Raw genomic sequence first — 22,209 nt, forward strand, 5'->3', positions numbered from 1 at the left:
AAATGTTCACATACCTCAAATGTGATACCATTACAGAAAATACTTTGGGTCTAAAGCTGAGGAAGAAAAACACTATTCTGCCTCACAAGGCTTTTGAAGAATTTTTATTTTTTTTTTCACAAGATGTAGGGCTATCATACTGCAATATATAGTATGAGCAATGGAAACCACTTTGGGTTTTCAGCCAAAACTTCAACTGTCTTCAGTGGAGATTTGATTGTGTTTAAACATGTTAGCTTTCCACGCATCTCCTTGCGTTGCTTAAAATATTTTGTTTCTTAAAATATATTGTCCTAATCTACTTATCTTCCATAAAGATGCAAATTCATTGGGTTTCAGTTTTTACTTTACTTGTACTTTTCTTGTTCCATGGACAAACTGCTGTCTGTTAAATCATGCTCTTATTCCTCATTTTATATGGTATTTAGTATCATACCCAGTAGCTGGTCTCCTTTCAGTGGCTTATTCTAGTGAATATCGCAACCTGCTTCATTGGCTTATGTTTTAGCTTCCTGCAGAGAATTGAAATATCCCGGAGGCCATACATGAGCATAGTTCATCATCCTATGGTATATCCTCTGAGCACGAGAATGAGAAACCGTTTCGATAGGGGCATCTAACAGAAACACAACCTTCTCTCAGAAAGCAGAGATGTAGCAGAGGTCTCCATCTGCCAGGAAATCTGTGCAGTCCTCTTTTCCAAACTGCTCAGTGTAGCAAGAAAAAAAAAGCAAAGAACAACAACATATCCCCTCTTTATGCTTTTCTCCAGGCCAAGGTCTGTAAAAACTTCTCTGCAGAACTTCTCTCAAGCAAATAAATTGCATGGATGCAGTCAATGAGGTGTTCACAACATCCTCATTCTTTTTCTCCTGGGGGGAAAAAAAAAAAAAAAAAAACAGGCTTAGAGGAATATTTCTTCAATATTCAAGTTAATTCCTTGTAGACTGAGACCTGTATTTCAGTATTTTATCATTTTATTTAGAATTTTAGTATTTTTATTTTATTTTAGACATAGCAGTTTGTTCTCTGTGGTGTGCTAGGATTGATGCCTCATTCCTATGATCTGCAGAGCCAAATCTGGAGCAAAACCTGTTTTTCGAATTAATTGTGCCAGAACATCTTAGTGTTATGTATAGACTGGAACTATCAATGCACATGAATCCATTTCAGTGTAACTTTAGATTCTCCAGTAGATTAATTGCAGGTAAATACTTGGTGTAACAGTACTTCTGAAGTTTCTGTATGAGGAAAGAAATATTTGGAAACTGTATCTTCATTTAAAGGAACCAAAACCTACCAATTTTGTGCTTCTTAGCTCCCAACTATACCATTCTGAAAAATCTACCTCTTTTTACTTTTCCATAAAAATAAGGTATCTGATATGTATGTGCACTTTTCTTTTGTAGGTGGAATGGAGAAAATAAAACAACACACCTTTGCATTAGCTCATTATACCTATAATGTGCTGTCTACCTTAAAATATGCCAATGGGGCACCTGTAGTACGTATTTACAGTGACACAGATTTCAGCAATCCTGATGTCCAGGGTCCAATCATTAATTTCAACGTGCTCGATGAAAATGGAGAGGTGATCGGCTTTTCACAGGTATGTTTTTCTTTTGCCTTAATTGAGTGTTCTGCTTGTATCTTAAGCATATCTACAATGCGTTCTTTATCCTAAAGGAAGTATTTTCTCTGTCATAGTCCCTTCTGAGGTTTTGGTTTTCATTCTTCATTGTTCTGCACAATATTAACAAACTGTTTTTAAAGTTGTAGAGAGAGAATCCAATAAATAATGCTAGCATAATGCAAAGTTCTTGATAACCAAAGACAATCTTTTACAGATTTAATATTCTACGCATACGAAGTTTGAAAGTGGGCTGTTTTAACAGGATGTAAACAGACAAGGTAGTTTGGTTTCTTGTTGACTTCCTTCTTCAGAGTACTCAAAATTGGGAATGAAGGGCAGATCTAGAAAAGGTGATATAAGAGATTGCCTTGGGAGCTTTGATGTACAGATGAAATCAGATCCCAAAGTATTGCAGTCACCCATGAAAGAGGATTTCACTTCTCCCTTTGGTTCTAAGAATTACATTCTTATAATATTCCTGAGCAAGCAACAAATTACCACTAGGGTATTTTTATTTAAAATTTGAATGTTCAGTGTAAGGACTATAAGTGAGATTCAAGCTCAAAAATTCCATAAATTCTGTATTTCACAGTAGCTGTCTCTAGTCTTTATCGATTTCTGAGTATCTGAGTATCAGATGTTCTGAGTATTGGCAACATTAAATTTTCTGAATCTTTTCCGCCTTTCAGCATCCTGTTTATCAGTGAGAAGCCGGCCATAATCATACATGACTGTGCATTTCAGGAAATGCAGGCAGTGGGTAACATAGGGTAACGTAGCTCACTTGCTCAACAACAGAAGCCAGAAAAGACACAGTGCTGTGGTTCAGCTTAATTATTCTGTTTATTGGCTGCCTATTGAATAAGTCCACAGGTCAAGTTCATGACCTTGATTTTTCAAAGCTGTCAATAACTGGCAGCAGCTATCTCAGCAACTGCCTTGCTCTGCCAGCTAGTTGCATAGGTGCATTGCTTTTGGAGGGAAACATAGAGAAAAGTCTACGAGAACACACAGGAAGATGAATTTATACACAAGGAAGGACAGAGGTGAAACAGTTACTTGGCAGCCTGCCAATATGGAGTTGTGTAAATTTTTAAGGTACTTGCCACACTGATGAACGTGAGAAGGGCAAATGTATAGAGAAGCTCTTCTTCCTATACCTCTTTTAAAAATCACTGGGCTATGTTACCAATCTCAAAGATTCGTCAAGTTTTGTTTCCAAGAAGTCCACGTTTTAGGAGTCAATTAGTCATTTATACAGTCTTGAATATGCGTTACAATGTTTAGGAAAAAGCAGTGATGTTAACACCACTGAGTTAGTAAAACACTCTGCAAACACCCTGGTTTTGCTTCTGTTCCTTGGTTAAAACCAAAGTCTTTATTTGCACTTCTAATTTTCACCATTTTTCAGTAAAAATGGCCCCTGCCTGTTTCACTTTTTTAAACTCAGCTGTACCCTCAAAGAAAAAATGATTTTATAGTCTTATGCCTCCATTGTGCCTGTTTGCTGCAGTGGCTGCTCATAAAAAGCTTCTTTATTGATCTGTATCATCTGGATTGCTCTATTCACCGCATTGTCATCATTTCTGGCATGAGTATATTGAATGAGGAACTGTAAAGTTTTCAAATACATACCAGTCACATCTGCAGTGCCTGCTAGATTACGTTGTTTAATTAAAATAATGTGCAATTTAACAACTTTTAGAAATTAACAAGCAACATCAGTATTAGTTCCAAAGCTGTACAATGCGTGATATATATAGTTGGCTTCTTTATGGAATTAAATTATTTTACAGACTTCTTACAGCAGTTATGGAGGAGAAAAATATTTGCTACCTCTCTATGATGACAAAGAAAACTCATACAATAGAGAGCAAGCTTCATCATACTGACAGTGTAATCTCATCTTCATTCATATCTGAGGCACTACTTGTATGCATGTCTAAAATTAGATAGGCTTATTCAAATCAAAGCTTAATCTAATACTTCTATTAAGTGTATAGAAATGAAATGGTGTACCCTAGTTTGATCACGTCCATGATCTGCATATTCACATGGATTCACTGGTCAGTCCAAGTGTCATAATGTCATCTAGTGGAGTTAGGAGAACACAGTTTCAGAAAACATTTTGGGGAATTTTTAATGAAGGGAAAATTGGATGACATTTCTATTTTACATACCTACTAGTGGATACCAACTAATGACTCCGATTGTATTTCAGCTCGTATATGAAAAGAGAAAAGACAGAATGTCCTATTCTTTTATGGATGATATCTCATCTATAATTAATTACTATAACCAGGCATCCAACCAATTCTGTTTGTCTTCCTGACAGGCAATTGTTATGTGCCTCATTGTAGAGAGCACAGTCACAGTGTGGCTGGACATCAGCGTCTGGTAGCCTGAAAAGGACAAGCTGACTAACTGATACCAGATAAAATACTATGCTGAGCTTTGGAGCAGTTTATTTTCCCGATACATTTAGTGTTGGCACAACCTCACCTGGAGTCCTGTGTGTAGTTCTGGGCTCCACGACATAACAAGGACGTTAAGGTGCTTGAAAGTGGCCAGAGGAGGGCAAGACAGCCAGTGAAAGGTCTGGAAGGCCTGTCCCGTGAGGGGGGACGGTCAGACCGGGCATCAGGGAAATGTCCCCACCAGGAGGTGGTGAAACACTGGCACGGGCTCCTAGCGAGGCAGCTGATGCCCCAGGCCTGGCAGTGTTGTAGGTGTTTGGACAAGGCCCTCATGGATGTGCTTTAACTGCTGGTGAGCCCTGAAGTGGTCAGGCGGTTGGACTCGATGACCTTTGTAGGCCCCTTCCAACCGGACTGTTCCATTCCATTCCACTCCATTCTGAATGTTTGAGATTGGCAAGAAATGCCTTAGCAGTAGACAGTGTCTTCAGGGGATACAGAGCTTACATTTAAGCCTCAAGATTTACATAATTTGCATGATGCTCAGAAGTCTGAGCTAAGTCCAAGATATTTAGGATGTGAAAGGCATGCAGTGAAATACATGACATTTCGCAGTGCCACTAAAAACGAAAGCAGGGAAAAAATCATGTCCTTCATTTGTGTAGCATTTGGGAGGAAAGCTGTTCTTACTTACTACTATTATTGAAATCCATTTCTCACTGTTATCAGAGTATAATTGACCCCAGTTAACATGACTGTGCCACTGAACACAAGCATGCTTGAATTACATACATGGGAACAACAGCACCAATAGGAGATAGGCGCAGTCTCAGATTCATCCTTGAATAAAATCTTCATTGCATCACTCAAGATCAAATGAAACCATTTCATTAAAGTGAGACACACAAATGAGACTATACCGTGATTGCAATCTCAGTGATGGCATTGTTTTTGACAGCCTCCTGTCCCAATATATATGACACAGAACACCTAGATGTTAAGAAGGGGTAAGGTGGGAGTGAAATAATTAGGGAGGTTGAATTGTTAGTAGTTTTTCTTTCAAATGGCTCTTTGTGATTGCTATCACTGAAGGCTGTCAAAAGGCTATCACTGTTTTAGAGTATTATATCTGAAAGAACTTGCTTTGAATACTATATGTATCATTGGTTTAATGGACAGTTTCATTACTGGTTTAGTTTTTTCCTCTAAATGGTAATTGAAACAATTGAAGAAGAGGGACTGGGAGGCTTCAAACACTCAAAAGCTCTGTGCTTTTTTTTTTTTCTTCAAATTTTTCATGAAGAAACATTTCCTTATCTAGGGATAAAACTACTAAAGTTCTGAAATCTCTATAAGCCTCTTGTCTTTTGACACTGAAACTACATTAAATTTCCTTGTTTGATCTGCACCAAATATTTCCCATTAAAATGATTTCCTCCAATAAACATCTGTCTCTGTAGACTAGTATTTGTAGTAATTTATTCTTGAAATGAGGTGGGAAGATATCTGCATTCTTTTAATGCGGGCTGCCCATCCTCTGAAGTAGCACGTCTGTTGTTTTACGTTATGTGTTCATTTGCACTGCAGCACCAAAAAGGGCCAGTTATCAACAGGGGTTAAACTATAATGAATACATGTCAAGTTGAGGACATGAAGATGGCCTTTTTACCAAACAGCTTCATCATGTATACTCACCAACTTATGAATGGATAATTCTCCTGCATTGTAGTTTTTGCTGTTAATGAAGTGTGGATAGGTGACAAGCTGGTGCTTTGGAAAGGTGATAAAATATAGAGGTAGAGACAAAGGACCTCCCTTAAGTCAGTGGTGCAGGATGGAAGCAACAGAGCTGACATTAAAGCAGCAAGCTGCCAATCTTCTCTTTCCTTGTAAAGCTTCCAGAATAAGAAGCAATTAGCCCTAGACATTAAAGGGATTTTATGATGTCATGAAAATGGGGTCATGTATATATTCAGCGCTGAGCTAATACTGAGACTCTTCGTGCAGCGAATCACCATTGGCTCATTTATTAATAGTGGATATTTGCAATCTTCAGCATATACAAATGTCATGTGCTTACACATCCCCAAGTCCTTCCAGCCTTTGAAACACGTGTTTGACAGCGATGACTCAGCTTCAGTTTGCATCCTTCCCATCATATTTATCAAAGTCTTGCATATAACTCCATGATGCGTGCAGAGGCTCCAGCCTGTTTTGACTGCTAAAAAGGAGATGGAACAGCTGTAAGGGAACAATATGGATTTGAAACAACAATCATGGACACGAAAAAGTGGATTTCTTACGAATCAGGTCAAAGTGTGAAGCTGTATGTTCCCTTTTATTTGCAGGTTTGAAAGAAAACACCACCTCTGCCATGAGGGGTATTTTATGATAATATTAAGTTTTTCTCCGTGTTCTCATAGGGAGGAGAGATCTGTTAAATGTTCTTTGTAAATTTAGTAGGTGGTTGCAGATTGATTTTAATAGCCTTTCACATTTCATTCTGTAAAGTCAGTTTGGGAGCTGGAAGAGTGGAAAGCGGTAAGGGCAGAGCTGGGCAGATGGAATTTCACCTAAAACATCTGTTGAGTTTTGTGCCGTGGAGGGCTCTTATCTACACTGCTGAGACATTTGTTTTCCTCTTGTTTTTTCCTGTGTGTAATGAGCTTAAAAAGTGACCAAACCATCATAGCTCTTCTTTTTCACACTACCTGCTTTGCCTGAAGCCAGAAGCTAAGCAGATGTGTTTTGCAATGATTGCCTCACCTGCAAAAGTTTCCTTGGCATCCATACATGCCTGCCCTGCCTCCTAAAAATCCTGTCAGGAAGGGATTGAGCATCAGTCCATTAGCAGTCCCAGCCTTCTTGCCTGCCATCTCACTTGTGTTTGATAGACAAACTGCTATAACAGGAATCAGCTGCCAGAGACAGAGAATGTAAACACTTTGGTTTGCCTAGGGAAGGCTCTTCTGTACTGTTGCATATGGATGAGTTTTGCCTCTCAGGATTGAGAATCCTGCTCAACTAGATTATGATCAGCTTTGTCTAGGAGCTTGCATTAGCATGTCCTGGCTCACTCTCATCAGCCCAGATAGATTGAGGGGAGGGCTGGAGTTTGAACTTACCTCTCTTTATCCATTTCTCAAGAAAACCCTATCAATGCTTCTCAGCGGATAACTTCCAGTGTGTGTCCCTTCAGTACAAATCTATAATACAATCTGATGACTGCTCTTATTATGGCATCAGCCCACTGTCTCACCCACCTTTCTTCTATCTCCACCTTCCTTGAGTTAATGTTAGGGTAGATTCAATGACGAACTTGTTGGTTTTTTTTATGTCCTGCCTCTGTTTTCTATCATCTTGAAGTGCAGATCAGGGTCGTCCATCCGAACACGTGGCCCCAGATCACTTAGACATAAGAACAGCCGCAGAGCATCTCACCATGGCACCATCTCTACCCTCGTAGCGTCTTCCTTCCATTGTTCACATGCTAGGAGTATAAGAGGAGGGCAAAAACAGAACGAGACTCACACTAGAAACCTAAGCATTTTTACTTTCTTTTTAGCCCCATTTATTCTTCTGTATCCAAATCATATTGTGGCAGCAAATTATCTTTTAAGTGACTTAGCAGCCAAGCCAAACTCATGCCTGTGATTTAAGAAGATGTAAAGGGGGCAAAACAGGTATTAGGACTGTAGGGACTGTGAGGGGGTACCACCATCACTGTGTGCTGGGATAGGATCATCCTAATCTGAACCTTTCCACAGCCTTAGGAACCAGTTTGTTCTGGAACTTAGCTATATTCACTACTACAAAATATATCTGAGTGATGAACCTAAATTTCCCACAAAGCAGCCAAAGTGTTTATTATTACAAGGACTGGGCAAAGAAAGAGAGACAAGTTTGGGCAGGAAAGCAAAAAAATAGGAGATTCCAGCGGTCTGAGGCAGAGAAGATTTGGACAAGCAGTCAGAAATGGTGTTGTACAGGAGAGAGGTGACTTAGGGAAGAGACAGCAATATGAGCATGTAGAAGTTATTCTGTCTGTCTGCATTTAGACAGGCCTGCAAACAGAATTAGTATGGGACAAAGTAGTGTGAGAGGATGGGAAATGCACGTAACAGTTGCTAAAGGTAAATAAATGATGTTTTAAAAGCCTGATTAACTGGACCTGCATCAGTAGCCAGGAACCTGACAATGTGCTGGTGATATCCCCTGCTTCTGCTATAGTCCTTCTGTGCCACCTTGAGGGATTCAATGCCTGTCTTTCCCACTTATAAAATTATCTCAGTAGCACTTCCTAACCTCTCAGAAATGGAGAGAAAATAAGTTAATACCCTCAGATGTAACGCGGCAGATAGATACATTTGTATGTAAGCACAGCTGGATGGATAGATATTCATATCATTACTTATTTTTACACAATAAAAGGAACCAAGCAATACCCGAAGAGGGTAGATTTCCTGAAATACTGCGCTTTGTGTCTTAGGCAGCACCCTCTGTTTCACTGGTGGACTGGGTGCACTGTGTTGTGCATCTGTTATATAGATACAGAATTAGAGCAATGAGAACATGGGCATTAGAGGAGTGGGGGGGGGGGAATGGAAAAAAAAAAAAAGGAGCTAGAGTATTACACATGAACAGAAAGCTGTGACACCAGGTCAGTTTGATCTGACTAGTGACTGGTGTCTGGTACGTCTGGACGTTCATACCACATCCCTGCAGGAGAAAGTGGGTTGCTGTTAAGCAAGGAGGAGAGACGCTTTTTACTGTATTTAATTTATGTGAAATAAGTCTTTGTAGGAAGTTATTAAGCAGGAGATCTTTGTTGCTCTTTAAAATTTAATCTTTTTTTTTTAATGTTTTTTCCTACTGTTACTTTTTACTTTCATATAAAAGAATCATTCAGGTTTGCAACTTGGAGAGGTTCAGACTTTTTTCTTGGGGGCCAGAAAAAATGGAAATTCAGCATTTGTTAATTCCAGCTAAGAACGTCTGTGCAGAGATGGTCAGATGACCCTGAGTTAGCTACACTAATGCTTTCAGAAGCATATCCACTCATTATATTAATTCTGATGACTCAGGGAAAGAAAAGTGTTCTTAACAGGCCTAATGGGATTTTTGGCCATCTTCCCAATAGCTACCTAAAAAATTACTGGGGTGATTGCTCACTATTGATTTTCATTATGGATTTAGCCATTGATTTCAGGAAGCCAGGGGCAGCGGATGGACCAGAGCAATAGAATGCAAACAGGATTACAAGGAGAAAAAGATTGCTGTGAAGATTCGTGTTGAACCTCCACTAATTTCCTTGGTTCTAATTAGTTTCCAATTGCGCTGTGGATGTTTCCTATGCAGGGAGACAGCAGGGATGCAGTAAACCACATTGGCTTGTCGATATATGGCACCGTGTTACTTCAAACTGGCAAGAAATGCCAGTAAAATCTGGATCTTTGCTTATGTTTGTTTATAAGATAACAGTTACGTAGCACTGGGCACCCAAAGACAGCTCTTACAGCAAGGGGATCACGGTACCGGGGACATTTTCATTGATCTAGGTAGGGGATCACTGGCTGGTTGTAAGGAGATGCCACACTTGAGAGATTCAGTGTGGGAACTGCAAACCTAGTTAACAGATGATGTAGCTTGTCTTGTTGAGGAAGTCGTGGCAGAGTAGTAGTCGAGTTGCTTTTTGTAATATGTCATTGCGGGGGATGAAGACGCTTGTGAGGTGCTATGCTTGAAATTGCATCCTGTTAAGCTGCTCATCAGAGCTGGTCAAGGTTAGAAAGCTCCGTGAAAGCCTAGGCTGAAGATTTTGCCTGACACCACTTTCTCTGGAGTGTCCTTGCATGTTGCTAAGGAAACTGCAAAGGAGATAAAAGAAAGATGCTCATAGTTGTTCAGGTGACAGACTCTAAGATGAATGAGGGAGGCTAAGTATTTCCTCTGTAGTCACAGGGCTAAACTGTGGCTATAAACTGCAGGCCTCGTTACACAGGGGAGAAATGTGAAAAGAAACCCCATGGTAGCCGCTAGAGGACTGCAGTTTTGATGGCCTCAGCTGCATTCCTTTTTATCTAGATCTTGGTAAAAGCAAATCAGCTGCCTTTGAATGCATGCAGTGTCCAGTTACAGTCCATCATTGAATTTCTGAAGACAAGGAGAGCCTGGCTCCACCTTCCGTATTACCTTGCTTGCATCTTCCTGTCCTTGAAACCAGCAGATAAAATTATCGCATTGACAACAAAGTTACTGGAAAGTTAACATTTCCACTATCAGGGCACCAGGTTGGGCAATTTCAGTAAATTTCAGTTTCTCGGTCTAATACGCCACTGCCATTTGCCAAGCAGTTTTTGGTTGGAGTGAGTGATGAATGTGTGTAAAGTCAAGAGAGATTTACATCCACTCACCAATTAATTTTAACTATTGTCAACAACTAGGGATGCAATAAGCAACAGAGGATAAGCTTCATCAGCATTGTGGAAACCTGCCCAGGTAGAAATTATTTCCTTGAGATAGTAAAAAAATGCCTCTCTTGCAGTAAACCATGTTATTAAATAAGTTTAATGGTACTGTAACTCAGCTAAAATACTTTTCCCCCCTACTAAATCATTTGGAAACAAATGCTGATATATATATATATATATATTTCTTTCTTTTTTTTTTTTTAATTCTGACCTACTTCTTATAAATTATATTAAACAAGATTAAGTATGCATTTGCATCAGCAACAACATTTCGCAGTCAAATGCTGGATGACAGAAAGAGCTAGCTTACTTTCTTTCCAATTCCATGCCATGAATCAGTGAATTAATTTACCAGTGGATGTGGAGCATAGTGTCATGAAGCCCGTTTTATAAGCAACCATCAGTGGTGTGCAGTGAAATTCTTCTAATGAGCAAATGTGTCAGATAGACAAACTGCTCTGAAATTTGGTCATTGTAGAAAGTAGAATGGGAATTTCCAGCCCCAATTCCTGAAGGACAGTACCTGCCAGTACTGATTTTAAGATTATTTTTCTTCTGGACACTTCATGACCTATTATAAAAAGGTCCTTTATTCATAAAAATAATTTTTGCAATACTCGGTAAAATAACTTGCGCATATAAGAAGTAGTTGCTTAAATAACAGCTACAGAATTTGATCTTACAGGAATGACTTCAGCAGGGATTCCTAAAGAATCCATCATTTTTGGTGAAAATCTTGGACTTAGTTGGTTAGAAGTAATGCAAAACTATGTGCTATTTGTAAATCTTTACTTAGTCTAGATCTACCTGCATTAACATCATTGTTCTCAGACTTATTTCAATGGAATCTGAAGCCAGAGAGAAGCTTATGCCCTGCAGCTGACCTCTGCAGAGCTCCTGAAGTGAATGGATGGCAGAAGTCAGTCATTTAGTAAAGGCAGAAGAGTCACCAGTGCAGCAGTGTGACAGAGAACAGGAAATCAGAACATTGAGAGTCTCATTTCTGTCTGCCTTCTGAGTATGAATTAAAATACCAGCTATCCAACAGGAAACTGTTGTAGGGCAATGCATTAAAAATAAATAAATAAATAAAACTATCCCCGCCTCAATATTTTTAAAATAATAATAATAATAATAAAACCTAATAGTATTTATTAAATAGAGCACTATAAAATAAATAAATAAATAAATAAATAAATAAATAAATAAACAAGGTGTTTGGTCAATCTGGCAACACTAAAGGCTGACTTGCTGAGGATGGCAACTGTGCTTAAAAAATGAATTCTGTCTGAAAAAAAGAAGTACTTTAGAACATTTTTTTAGATGGACTTTATTCATGTGTGTTTATTAAACTCAAAGACCAAAGCCTGGAAGTGTGAAAAGCACCTTTTGCTTGTCAAAAGTCAGGATGATCTGACATGAGAGGTGTTGGGGTGTGAAGCAGCCTGCAGGGCTTGGCCCGCTGTAGACAGCTTCAGAAAAAGTAATGAATACCAAGGGACTCTGGGGGACAGAAGAGACTCCAAGATGTTGTGATGGCTTAATTACCATGTCCTCACTGACTGAAATAGGTAAAAATGCTGTAGGATTTCTTCGTATGCATTTTGCATTTTAATTGTAGTCTTTAAGCTCTGAAAGGCCAAGGCACAATGGTTCCCAATGTCAGACCCAGGGAACCACCAAAGCTGATGATCTGAGTACACAAAGCTGTGTACTTACCATTAGTACCATTCATGCTTCTCTGCCTTCATTGATGAACATGTTCCTGGCTCCCAAAAGTCAGCCCCAGACAGAGCTGCAAGCGGCACGCTGTATTTCATAACCCTGAGCTCCATTCCCATTATTGCTCCTTACGGCAGTTTTAAAGATGTGCTTTATTTAAATAAGCTTCTCTTCATTGAAATAACTGCAACAGATGTTTTATGTTCTATTTGTTTAGCTATGTGGTAACACTGTGGAGAGAGATTAAATTAACTCCCCAAGCAGCATATTTCTAGGGTGAAGCTAAAGAAGACAGAGAAGCATATGTCCAAGGGAAAGTCAAGCGTGCATTCAAGGGATGGATAGATTGGCAGTGCTGCATATACTGATGCTTTACATGGTTTCATTGCTTTCAGTGCAAAAGTGTGCATCACATCACCGAGATCGGCAGGGCGCCTACTATGCTTTTTTAAGCTTCAGAGTGGTGATAACGGAAATTGATTAATTCTAAAGCTTATGGCTAATTTATCTTTGTTCTTCTGAACCGTATTTCCTTATATTCCCCTAATGTTCATGCATTTTTATGTATTAATAATCTTTGTCTACTGTACAGATTAATATGTATCACAGTTAAAAGTGTTATTGAAGAAAGGTTATTGGGTCATGTCACATATTTCACTTCTTAACGCTAGGCAAGGCTAGAATGAAATTTCAGGGCCTTCATTAAAGCACAGTAATAATTTATTTGACGAAATGTAAAAGATTAAAAAAAAAATCCTGTTAACAATTCCTTGAAGCTGAGTCATGGAAACTTCATTACATTGCATACACTTGGATAATCAAGGCTGCCCAGCAATCTTTCTTAAAAAAATAATAGTAATAAAAAGATATATTTTAAAGCTTTTTGTATACTGAGTAAACAAATCCAAACACTGTACAAATTCAGTAGTGAAATATCTGTCATGATATTAGCCTTGCTTGTCATCATTAACAGAACGATAGATCCACCCACGAGTCACAAGCACCATGACAAACCGTGTTATGTCAGGATGACAACTTTTCTCATCTAAGTGAAAAAAGAAGTCAAGAAAATGTCACTGTTCCCAGACTGAAGTCTTCTGACAACACAAAGTTAATGACACCACAACAATCTTTCTCAACAGATGCCTTTAACTATAACTTTGATGTGAGAAACATGCTTTGAGCACGGTTTATTCTCCAAAGCATTAGTCATGAATAGGCATCTTGGGTCGGATTCGTTTCTCTTCTTTCCAAGTCTGGATATATAGTTATTTTGGTTGTATCTCCGTTTGAGTGGTGAACCATTTTGAACTAATGGGGCAGGACACATTTAAGTATGAACTTTGGTAACTTGTGCACTGTAACAGTGTAGGATTTCTTCTGTTGTATACAGCACATTTTTGTGTGGAGTACCTTGTGTCCAGCACAGGGAGGAAAAAAAAAGAAAAGAAAAAAAAAAGTGAATGCTCTTTGAACTTCTTTTAGCAGAGCTAAACCAAGCAGCTGAGATAATGAAATTAAAGGTGTTTGGTAGCTCACACAAGCAAACTCAGAAGGCTGACACCAGATGTCTGAGGATGTCAGAAGATGTGAGACAGAAGGTGGGCTGAGATCGGGATGATACAGAAAGTGCTTGCTAGTATCCAGTACAAAGAGAATTTATGTTTAAAAAAATGAAAGCCAACAGTTTAACACTAGGTTGAATGTTTCCATCAATAGCTCAGGCAGGAAAAGCTTGGTCTCACAACTAGGGAAATGACTGGTTTAGAAATGATCAGCACTTCTGTTCCTGGACCTTTGGACTGAGCTGTTATTCTGCACGTAGCTGAGTCTTAGCTCCCTGAGAGGAGGACAGCGTTGCTGGCATACCTGAGTTCTCTCAAATTGTAAGGTGTGTATTTTCAGAGCTCCAGGTTCCCCATTTTGCAGAAGAGGAGGTAAAGCACAGAGAGATTACCGCTGTATGTGTGAGGTTGTTCTGAAAGTCTGCAGTAGGGATAGGATGTACCAGGTTTTGTGCTACCTTTCTGACCTTCTGTCCTTTCTCCCAGTCTTGACCAGGCTTGTTCATCATTTATCGTGAAAGAAATAACGGGTTGTATCTATACCTGCTCAGTTATCCTTAGCACCATCTGTTGTTGCTTTTTCAAATCAACATAAAGAGTGTTCATATCCCTGCAATGTGCTTCCATGGTTTCTGAGCTGTGCTAAGAGGATCCCCACGGTGTGCTTCCCTTGTTTCCTAGCTGTGCTATGAAACCGTGACAATCTGCATCTCTTCTCTGCAGGGCCACCCAGCCAGTGCCACCCTCCCAGTGCACGCATATCTGCATCTCCTTCCGAGACGTGTATAGACGCATGACTCCATTCTTTGCACAGCCATTTTGTTCGTTCACATAAATTCATTCATGCCAGCTTGTCATCAATTACTGTATTTATGCCCATTCATTATTTAGTGAATGATAAAGAAATGGTATAATACAGAAAAGCACAACACCAGGAAAACAAGTGGATGAGGTTTCCTTCAGCTAGCTGAAGAGATGTCCCAGGCCTCTCTCTTCACCTTGTAGGTGATGGTTGTAGGTGACGGTTCAGTCCAGACCCTGGATTGCACTTAACTACAAGCCTATAATTAGCACTACTGGTGTAAGAGCACAAGTTTAAAAGTAAGCACATGGGCTGGCATTAACAGGATCAGGGCCTAAACTGAACAACTCTCCATGTGTGTGTGTGTTACTGTGTGTACTCTGTGCCCTCTCTCAACGCCAATATAATTATCTGCTTCCTTTACTGTTTTCTTTCAGCTGAAATAACAAGGCTGGAAAATCCTCAGTGTGAATGAGAATGCTGAAAGCTACAGTCAGTCGTTAATAATTTAGAGAGGTAATTTACCTCCAATTGATTTGTACCTTTAAAATACTGTATGTTTTTCACCACAACTTAATGTCTGCCTTTTGTTCTTCTCTTATGTCTGTGAATCGGAAAGGTGGAAAAGATGGCCAGCCTCCACAACATACATGTGCGCACAGGTTGCTTCTGTAACACAGGAGCCTGCCAGATGCATTTGGGTATAAGCGATGAGGACATCCAAAGGAACCTGCAGGTTAGTTTCTGAATGAGATTATGTGATATATTGACCGTGGAAAATATCTAGATTCCATGACCCAGAAGACACCTTCTGGCTATCAATTCTGAATTTCCTGGGGGATGGGAGGTTTGAAGGGGAGAAAAGAAAATCTGGTCCTACCTATATCCAACAACAACAAAAAAGCTAAATAGTAAAGAATAAAGTAGGTGTATCATAAATGAAGGTAGGTTTAATTTTCTTTCCCTGATTTTTCAACTTAATTACCATGGTAAAGAAATAATTGAATTTAAATTCAATACATAGAAATGAGGTGTTGAAACAAAATCATTCGATGGACCCAAAGCAGAGTAGGTTGTTTTTATTTCATTGGAAAATACGAAATTGTGGCTTCTTGGTGTAATTTGGGATTACATGAAATCCAGCCTTCCTGCAGAACAGAAGTTCCCAGACAATTCATCTCATGTTGTTCCTTAAGTATCTTTAATTGTACTTATTAATTATTACTTTTGGACATTACAGTTTAAAAGGCATACTCAAACTGGACAAGAAACAATAAATGAGAATACACAGTGAATCTCTGACAGTGAAGTAAATTTAGATGACTTCTACTTAGATTATTGGTGTGTTAGACTGGTAGAACATGAACGTAAAGACTGCTTTCTAGGTGACTACTATTTTCCATAAATCATTTTATTAAAAGATGTGTAGCAGGATGTATTACAGTGAGGTGGGGGAGGCTTCACATCTGCATATTTGTCAGATTTTGAAATTACAGTAAATGAATACAGAACAATTAAAAACTTTATTAATGGTATTCCTCAAAAGAGAACAAAATACAATGGCTGTATAGATATTATAGCTCCCTTGTAATTTCACAGAGGTATTTAGATAACTTTTGCAAGCACATTTATATGCAAGACTGATAGCACAAGATCTTAAAGGGGGAGAGCTCTTTAATACCTTCCATGGCAAAATGGTGGTTTCATTTACTATGTAAAGCTCCGTGTCCATAGTTTACTCATGAATAGTCTGCTTAAGAGCAGGTGAGTGATGCTTGAATTTTCAAGGGGGTGCAGGTTCCCCAGGATAATTAGAGAAAGGAAAAAAGCTTTTCCCTTCTCTTAAAGCACAAAATACCAAATGGCCAGGTACACTAATCTTGTTCTCACGTGAGGAAGATTTTGCTAAGGAGTGGGTGGCCTCATATAGGTCTGTATCATGTTAATAAAGCTCGACATTTTAACCAGAATAGGTTAAACACAAAAGCCAAAATTACAGACATTTCATCTGCCACAAATGTTATGATGTAGTAGTACATTCAACCAGTTTCTATTTTGAGACGTTCTTGCCAGTCCTTTGGAAAGATCTAGATGAGTTATTGACAACATTACTTTGTAGGGGGAAGACATCTTTTTTCATATTACTTGCATATGTACTTTGTGTTTGCCAGTGTGCTGACTGTATTCTTCCTTCCCTGATGAAGATTTCCATGTTCAAAGTGCTTGTGAGGGAGGACCTTCTATCGTCAAGGGTCACTGGAGAATTGTGGTTAGTTTTCTTAGGATGTTAGGTAGGAACTCATTTACTTATTTGCACAGCAGGAACCTCTCTCATCAGTTAATCAATCAATACTTGGCGGAAGTGTTCCATGTATATTAACAGATGCAACCTAATTTTGTAAATGTTGCTTCTGCTCTATTGTCACGAATAAAAGCTATGTTCCAGTGCGTTACAGTATTTGCTACTGCATTGCATGCTTTGACATATTTTTTTTTTATTTCTCCTGGAAAAAATGGGACCTGTGTTCACTGAACTGTGACATTTCTTGCTTTAAAAAGCCCTCATGTAAATAATCTATTCACACTTCCATTTTTATTTAACAGAAATGCATAAATAAATGAAATTCTGAGGGGAAAAAAAACAGCTGCTGTATTTAAAGGAATAAGGGTGCTGACTTAGAACTAAATCTCATGTCCATTGGTGAGCTAATGTTAGGTAGGTGATCAAAGGGAGTTTCTGGCTTATCTCGCTAGAGGTGAGTGGCAGCACTCACTGACCTACTCAATTGAAGGAGAAGCTTCTGCTCCAACTCCGGGGAGTTTTCTGGGGAGTGCTGTATGAAAGATACATCAAATATAAGGGTATTGGAGGGCACTGTTAGGGTATTTGAGGGACAAATTTTTCAACAAAGCTTTACCATGAGCTGAAACCTGTGTTTTTCAAAGGAAGAGATGTTAGGGGGAAGGCTACTTCCGTCTGTCCTGAAAGCAACACGTTGACTGGATCAGCAAGACAGATTTACTGGATATCACAGTGATGAGGGAATTCACTTTGGATGTTCAAGTTCTATATTCAAGTCTCTGCTTTGCTAAATGTCCCAGACCAATTCTTAGCCGTACAGCTATTCATTGGACTGTTTAACACAAACCATGAGTAAGCCATTGTTTGTATAAAATGGAACTGTTCTGACAGCAAATATCAAGAAGTCTAGTGTTTTGTTCACCTATCTGAATGTAATATCCGATTTTAAATCTCACTGAACTAATGCAGTTGAGACCGGAATATACCTAGGGACTGCCCTTGCTAATAGGCTGTTCTGGCATGTGCAAACTTTTTCTGATTCTTAACGTAAGTTTTTGAAAGGTCTCTCTTGCCTTAAGGTAGATTGGGGCAAGCATCTCAAAACAATCTTCTTCCCCGCTTGAGAAGGTAATAAGACAGTTGGGATTTTTTTCTCCATTCTTTCTTCATATTCATGGGTTAAATGTGTATTTCTGAAAACAGTTTTTCGGTTAGAATTAACAGACTCTTGAATAACTATGGAAAGTAAGAAGGTCTGTCATAAGAGCTCTGTTTTTCTTCCTATTTCAAACTAGGCTGGCCATGTCTGTGGAGATGATATAGACCTAATTGATGGACGTCCCACTGGTTCTGTGAGAATATCCTTTGGCTACATGTCTTCTTTTGAAGATGCACAGACTTTTTTGAAATTCATCGTAGCCACCAGGTTGTCCAAGTCAGACACTGAGATTCCCTTCCAGTCCTCTGTTACAAAGCTGACGACAGAGCCTGTCCCAGATGATCGCACTTACTTTAAGAATGAAGATGAATTGCCTTCAAGAACACACATCTCAGACAGAGAACTTGGAAATAATTCATCTGTGACAATGAAGACTGTTGACTGGCAGCCATCGGAGTCTGAGTCAGAAAGCATAAGGGCAACTATTTCTGAGACTGCGGTGCCAACGTATAGAAGAGATGGGAACCCCATTACTGTCACCAACATTTACCTCTACCCAATCAAATCCTGCTCTGCATTTGAGGTATATGTTTTAATATATTCTTAAATATTCATCCCAACCTTGTTTGGTTTTTTTGCTTATCCCTGTTGAAGATGTCAACCAGGAATAACATGTATATGAGATATTAGGAAATAGTATATGGATAACCATTTTTTCCTTTACTCCAATTCCTAGGATCAAGTCTTACATGGTAAGGCACTTTGAAAGTTTTTCAGTTAGACTGAAGTTACAGGAATGAGATGTGTCTTCAGCTCTCCCCTCCCCCCCCAACAGACAAATCTGCACATAATATGCAGTCTTGAAAAAAAAATAAAAAAATAAAACAGTTGGATTTGCAAAACTTGACTAAAATATAATCAAGTAATTAGTATGCTTTCACAGAATGACATGTGATGGACTTGAAGGCATTGATGGGTAGGCAGCAATTGAGAAATAACTTGATTAACATGTTATAATTGAGAGGAGGCTGATTTACATTACAAAGAAATGTTATCATTAAAAATACATTTGCAACAGAAATATGACATTTAAGTGTTGCTGCACTGTTTGAAAGTTCACTCTTTGAAGATTTTAATTGCTTTTTTGCCAAGCTAATAATATCGTCACCTTAGCTGTGACTTTTTTTTTTTTAATAATGCATGATGAAATAGGTGTATGGTCCACACATGACCTAGAATGTGACTCTGCTTAGTACCATACTGGGAAGTGATTTAATGAATGTCAATAACAGTATAACTTTCCCTATGAAAACTTGCTGGTCTAGGTCACTCTCTCACATCTGAATGAAAATTGGGGTCAAATCCAGTGACAAATCACCTGCATTTAAAATATTGTTTCTCAACTGATTTGGTTGTGATTTATTTATTTATTTTTCTTAATGCAAAAAGTATCTGGGGAGTTGAAGCAAAGAGTATTATTGCATGGTCAACAAAACATCTACATTTTTAAACTTGGTTTTGCTTATAATGTTTTTAATTCAGAGGCACAATCTCGAGCATTACATGAGACCTGAACAAATAACTTTTCATCCCTTATTAACCTCCCACTAAATCAAACTGTTTAGAAAATCAAAGTAATCCCACTTTTCTTGTGAGAATGTTTTAACCTCTGTTTAAGTGTTCCAGTTATTATAGTTTTATCACAGAAGCTCTCTACAGAAGCTGCTGAAATATACTCTAGCAGTATTCAGGTCCCTTTGGGGTTAAATTCTATGCAGGCCAATGTTACGAGATACATACCACAACATTCAGTGCTAGGAAGGCTTTGAAGTGATTGTACCCAGGAGCAGGTAAGACATACTTCAGCATGAAAGACAGCTTATGTTTTCCCACAAACTAAGCTAGTTTTCCTCTCTTCAAGCTCTGTGGGTAAACGACCCTAGTTGATAAATGCATATAAACCTGGCAGTCACTGGCAGACAGAACTGGAGTTTTATATGGAGAGGGAAATCCCCATTCTTCATGCATACTTCTTGTCCCAGTTAATGGACCCATGGTTAAAGCAGAGTTCATCTTACCTGACCTTATCGCTCTGAAGGTAGATATTATTCTTTAAGAAGTGAGAGATGGATACCTGCTAATTCATCTTATCATAAAATAGGCATCTGCAGTAGGAAAATGAATTGTTGCTGGATATTTCTGTCTCTTTCCATTTACTACAGGAGGAATAGGTTGGATAAAACAAAAGAATGGGTTGGATAAACGGGAGGTTAAGGTTGGATATTACGAGAAATTTCTTTACTGAAAGGGCTTTGCAGCATTGGAACAGGCCTCCCAGGGAAGTGGTTGAGTCACCATCCCTGGAGGTCTTCAAGAAACATGTAGATATAGAAGTTAGTAGCATGGTTTAGTCTTGGACTTTAATACTAGGTTAAAGGTTGGACTAGATGATCTTAGAGGTCTTTTCCAGCCATAATTCTATGATTATATGATTCTGTGAATCAAAGGTAAATTGGATTGAAAAGGCAACAGTTAACAGTGGATGATTTCAATAACTAAAATACGGACATTAAAATTGCAACTATATTGTGAGATTTAGTTTTGCATGCCTAGAAACATTTTTGGAGTCTACTGTATTCTGGTTTGATACTTTCTGATAACAAAGCATCAACCATGTCAGAACCCAATAGCTAAGCACTGTCAGAGCCTGTACAACCAAAGAGTAATAGACAATGAAATATATATTAGTTTTAGCGTATGATATTGGAAGGGACTGTAACTTCACTATAAATAACATTCAGTAAAGAACATGTTTTGTGCGTTTTCACTTAGTCCATAGAAGATACATGACTGCATGTGAAAGAACAATGAAAGTTGACCTAATAGATATGGTGAAAAATGGGCTTTCAATGCATAAAGAGAGCAGGCCAGGAAGTGCAGTCAAAAGAATATTGGAACATTATACGATTTTCAATATTGAAGTAAATCCTCGATGCAAATGTGTTTGGTTATGTGATCTTCTTCCTGTCCATCAGGCATTCTTCAACTTCTGTTCCCAGATGTTTGAGTGGCACTTCTAGACCTGTCATATGTCTAGAACCAGCCTGTGAAAGATCTGTCATTCTCATTGTTTGCCCATAAAAGAGGTAAATATGGCAACTCACAGCCCACCATTTGTAATGAGCACTAAAACTCAAAGGCAGTTAGTCTCATTCTCAGTCAAGAAGTGTGTTGGTCTCTTCTCAGCATCTAAGAGTAGAACAGAAAGTTACTACTACCAGAACACAAATCCACTAACTGCAGAGTGCGTCACCATCCACAGCACTATGTAGTTGATTATCCCGGCATCTCTAGGCTTTATCATGAAAAGACTGATTCCAACAGAAGAATATTACTTTGTCACTCTCTTAGGCGTCCTTGTCATACAGACTTCACACTTAATATTCTATTACCCCCTTACTTTGGTAAACTCATAAACTTCTGAAGTAATAATCATGTCACTTGTGGTTCCCATGGTGTTCAGTTAGAAACCAAGAATTAAAATTCAGTTTCATGGTTTTAATATAAAATACGTTTAAATGCTTTGTAGCTGTTGGAAAGCTAAGAAAAATATTTTCCCTATTAAACTTTTATCTCCATTTTTATCAGTTAGAAGGTAGCTGTAAGCTAGTTGATGTGAAAATTTGAAAGTGGTTTAGGTATTAGGCTGCAATAAATTCACTCATCTTGTACTTGGATTCTTGAGATCAGAATCTCATAGATTTGTAAGTTCAAGTGCAGGCCTCCGGCTCATATGGTAAGTCAGACCTTCCGCGTGTGTAGCAAATGAGCTTTATCGGGAAGTACATGATCACTTGCATTTGCCTAAAATAAAATGTGGAGTGGAAGATTTCACCTAACCGTGTGTGCAGGACCTCGTCCATCTGCCAGTGAAGTCTACCCATTGACTTGGTGGCTGCAGGGCAGATGACTTGATTAGTGGCAGGAGGACAGACTTGATGAGGACATGAGTACAAGCTCACAGCTGTTTGATCTTCATTTTAGAGTCACATAATCTCCTCTTTACCTAAACTCTGATTTCTCTAGTCTATTGTAAGTGTTTTAGTGCAGGAGGTACTTGACTTCCCGAGAAAATGAGA

General features: G+C 38.7%; 1 protein-coding gene across 10 annotated transcripts in view; it reads left to right on the plus strand.

Moving 5' to 3' along the window:
- Window positions 1-22,209, plus strand: part of MOCOS (molybdenum cofactor sulfurase) — a 229,696-nt gene that overhangs the window by 174,317 nt on the left and 33,170 nt on the right. For all 10 annotated transcript variants that reach the window (XR_014580155.1, XM_083825294.1, XM_083825286.1 and 7 more), the window contains 3 exons: window positions 1,410-1,609; window positions 15,229-15,345; window positions 18,207-18,653. Coding sequence is in view for 9 of the 10 variants with exons in the window: in XM_083825294.1 (XP_083681420.1) it covers window positions 1,410-1,609; window positions 15,229-15,345; window positions 18,207-18,653 (764 nt within the window). In the remaining variant the exon portion in view is untranslated. The remainder of the gene's footprint in view (window positions 1-1,409; window positions 1,610-15,228; window positions 15,346-18,206; window positions 18,654-22,209) is intronic.

The sequence above is a fragment of the Anser anser genome (genome assembly GCF_964211835.1).
Source record: "Anser anser genome assembly, chromosome: 2".
NCBI lineage: Eukaryota > Metazoa > Chordata > Aves > Anseriformes > Anatidae > Anser > Anser anser.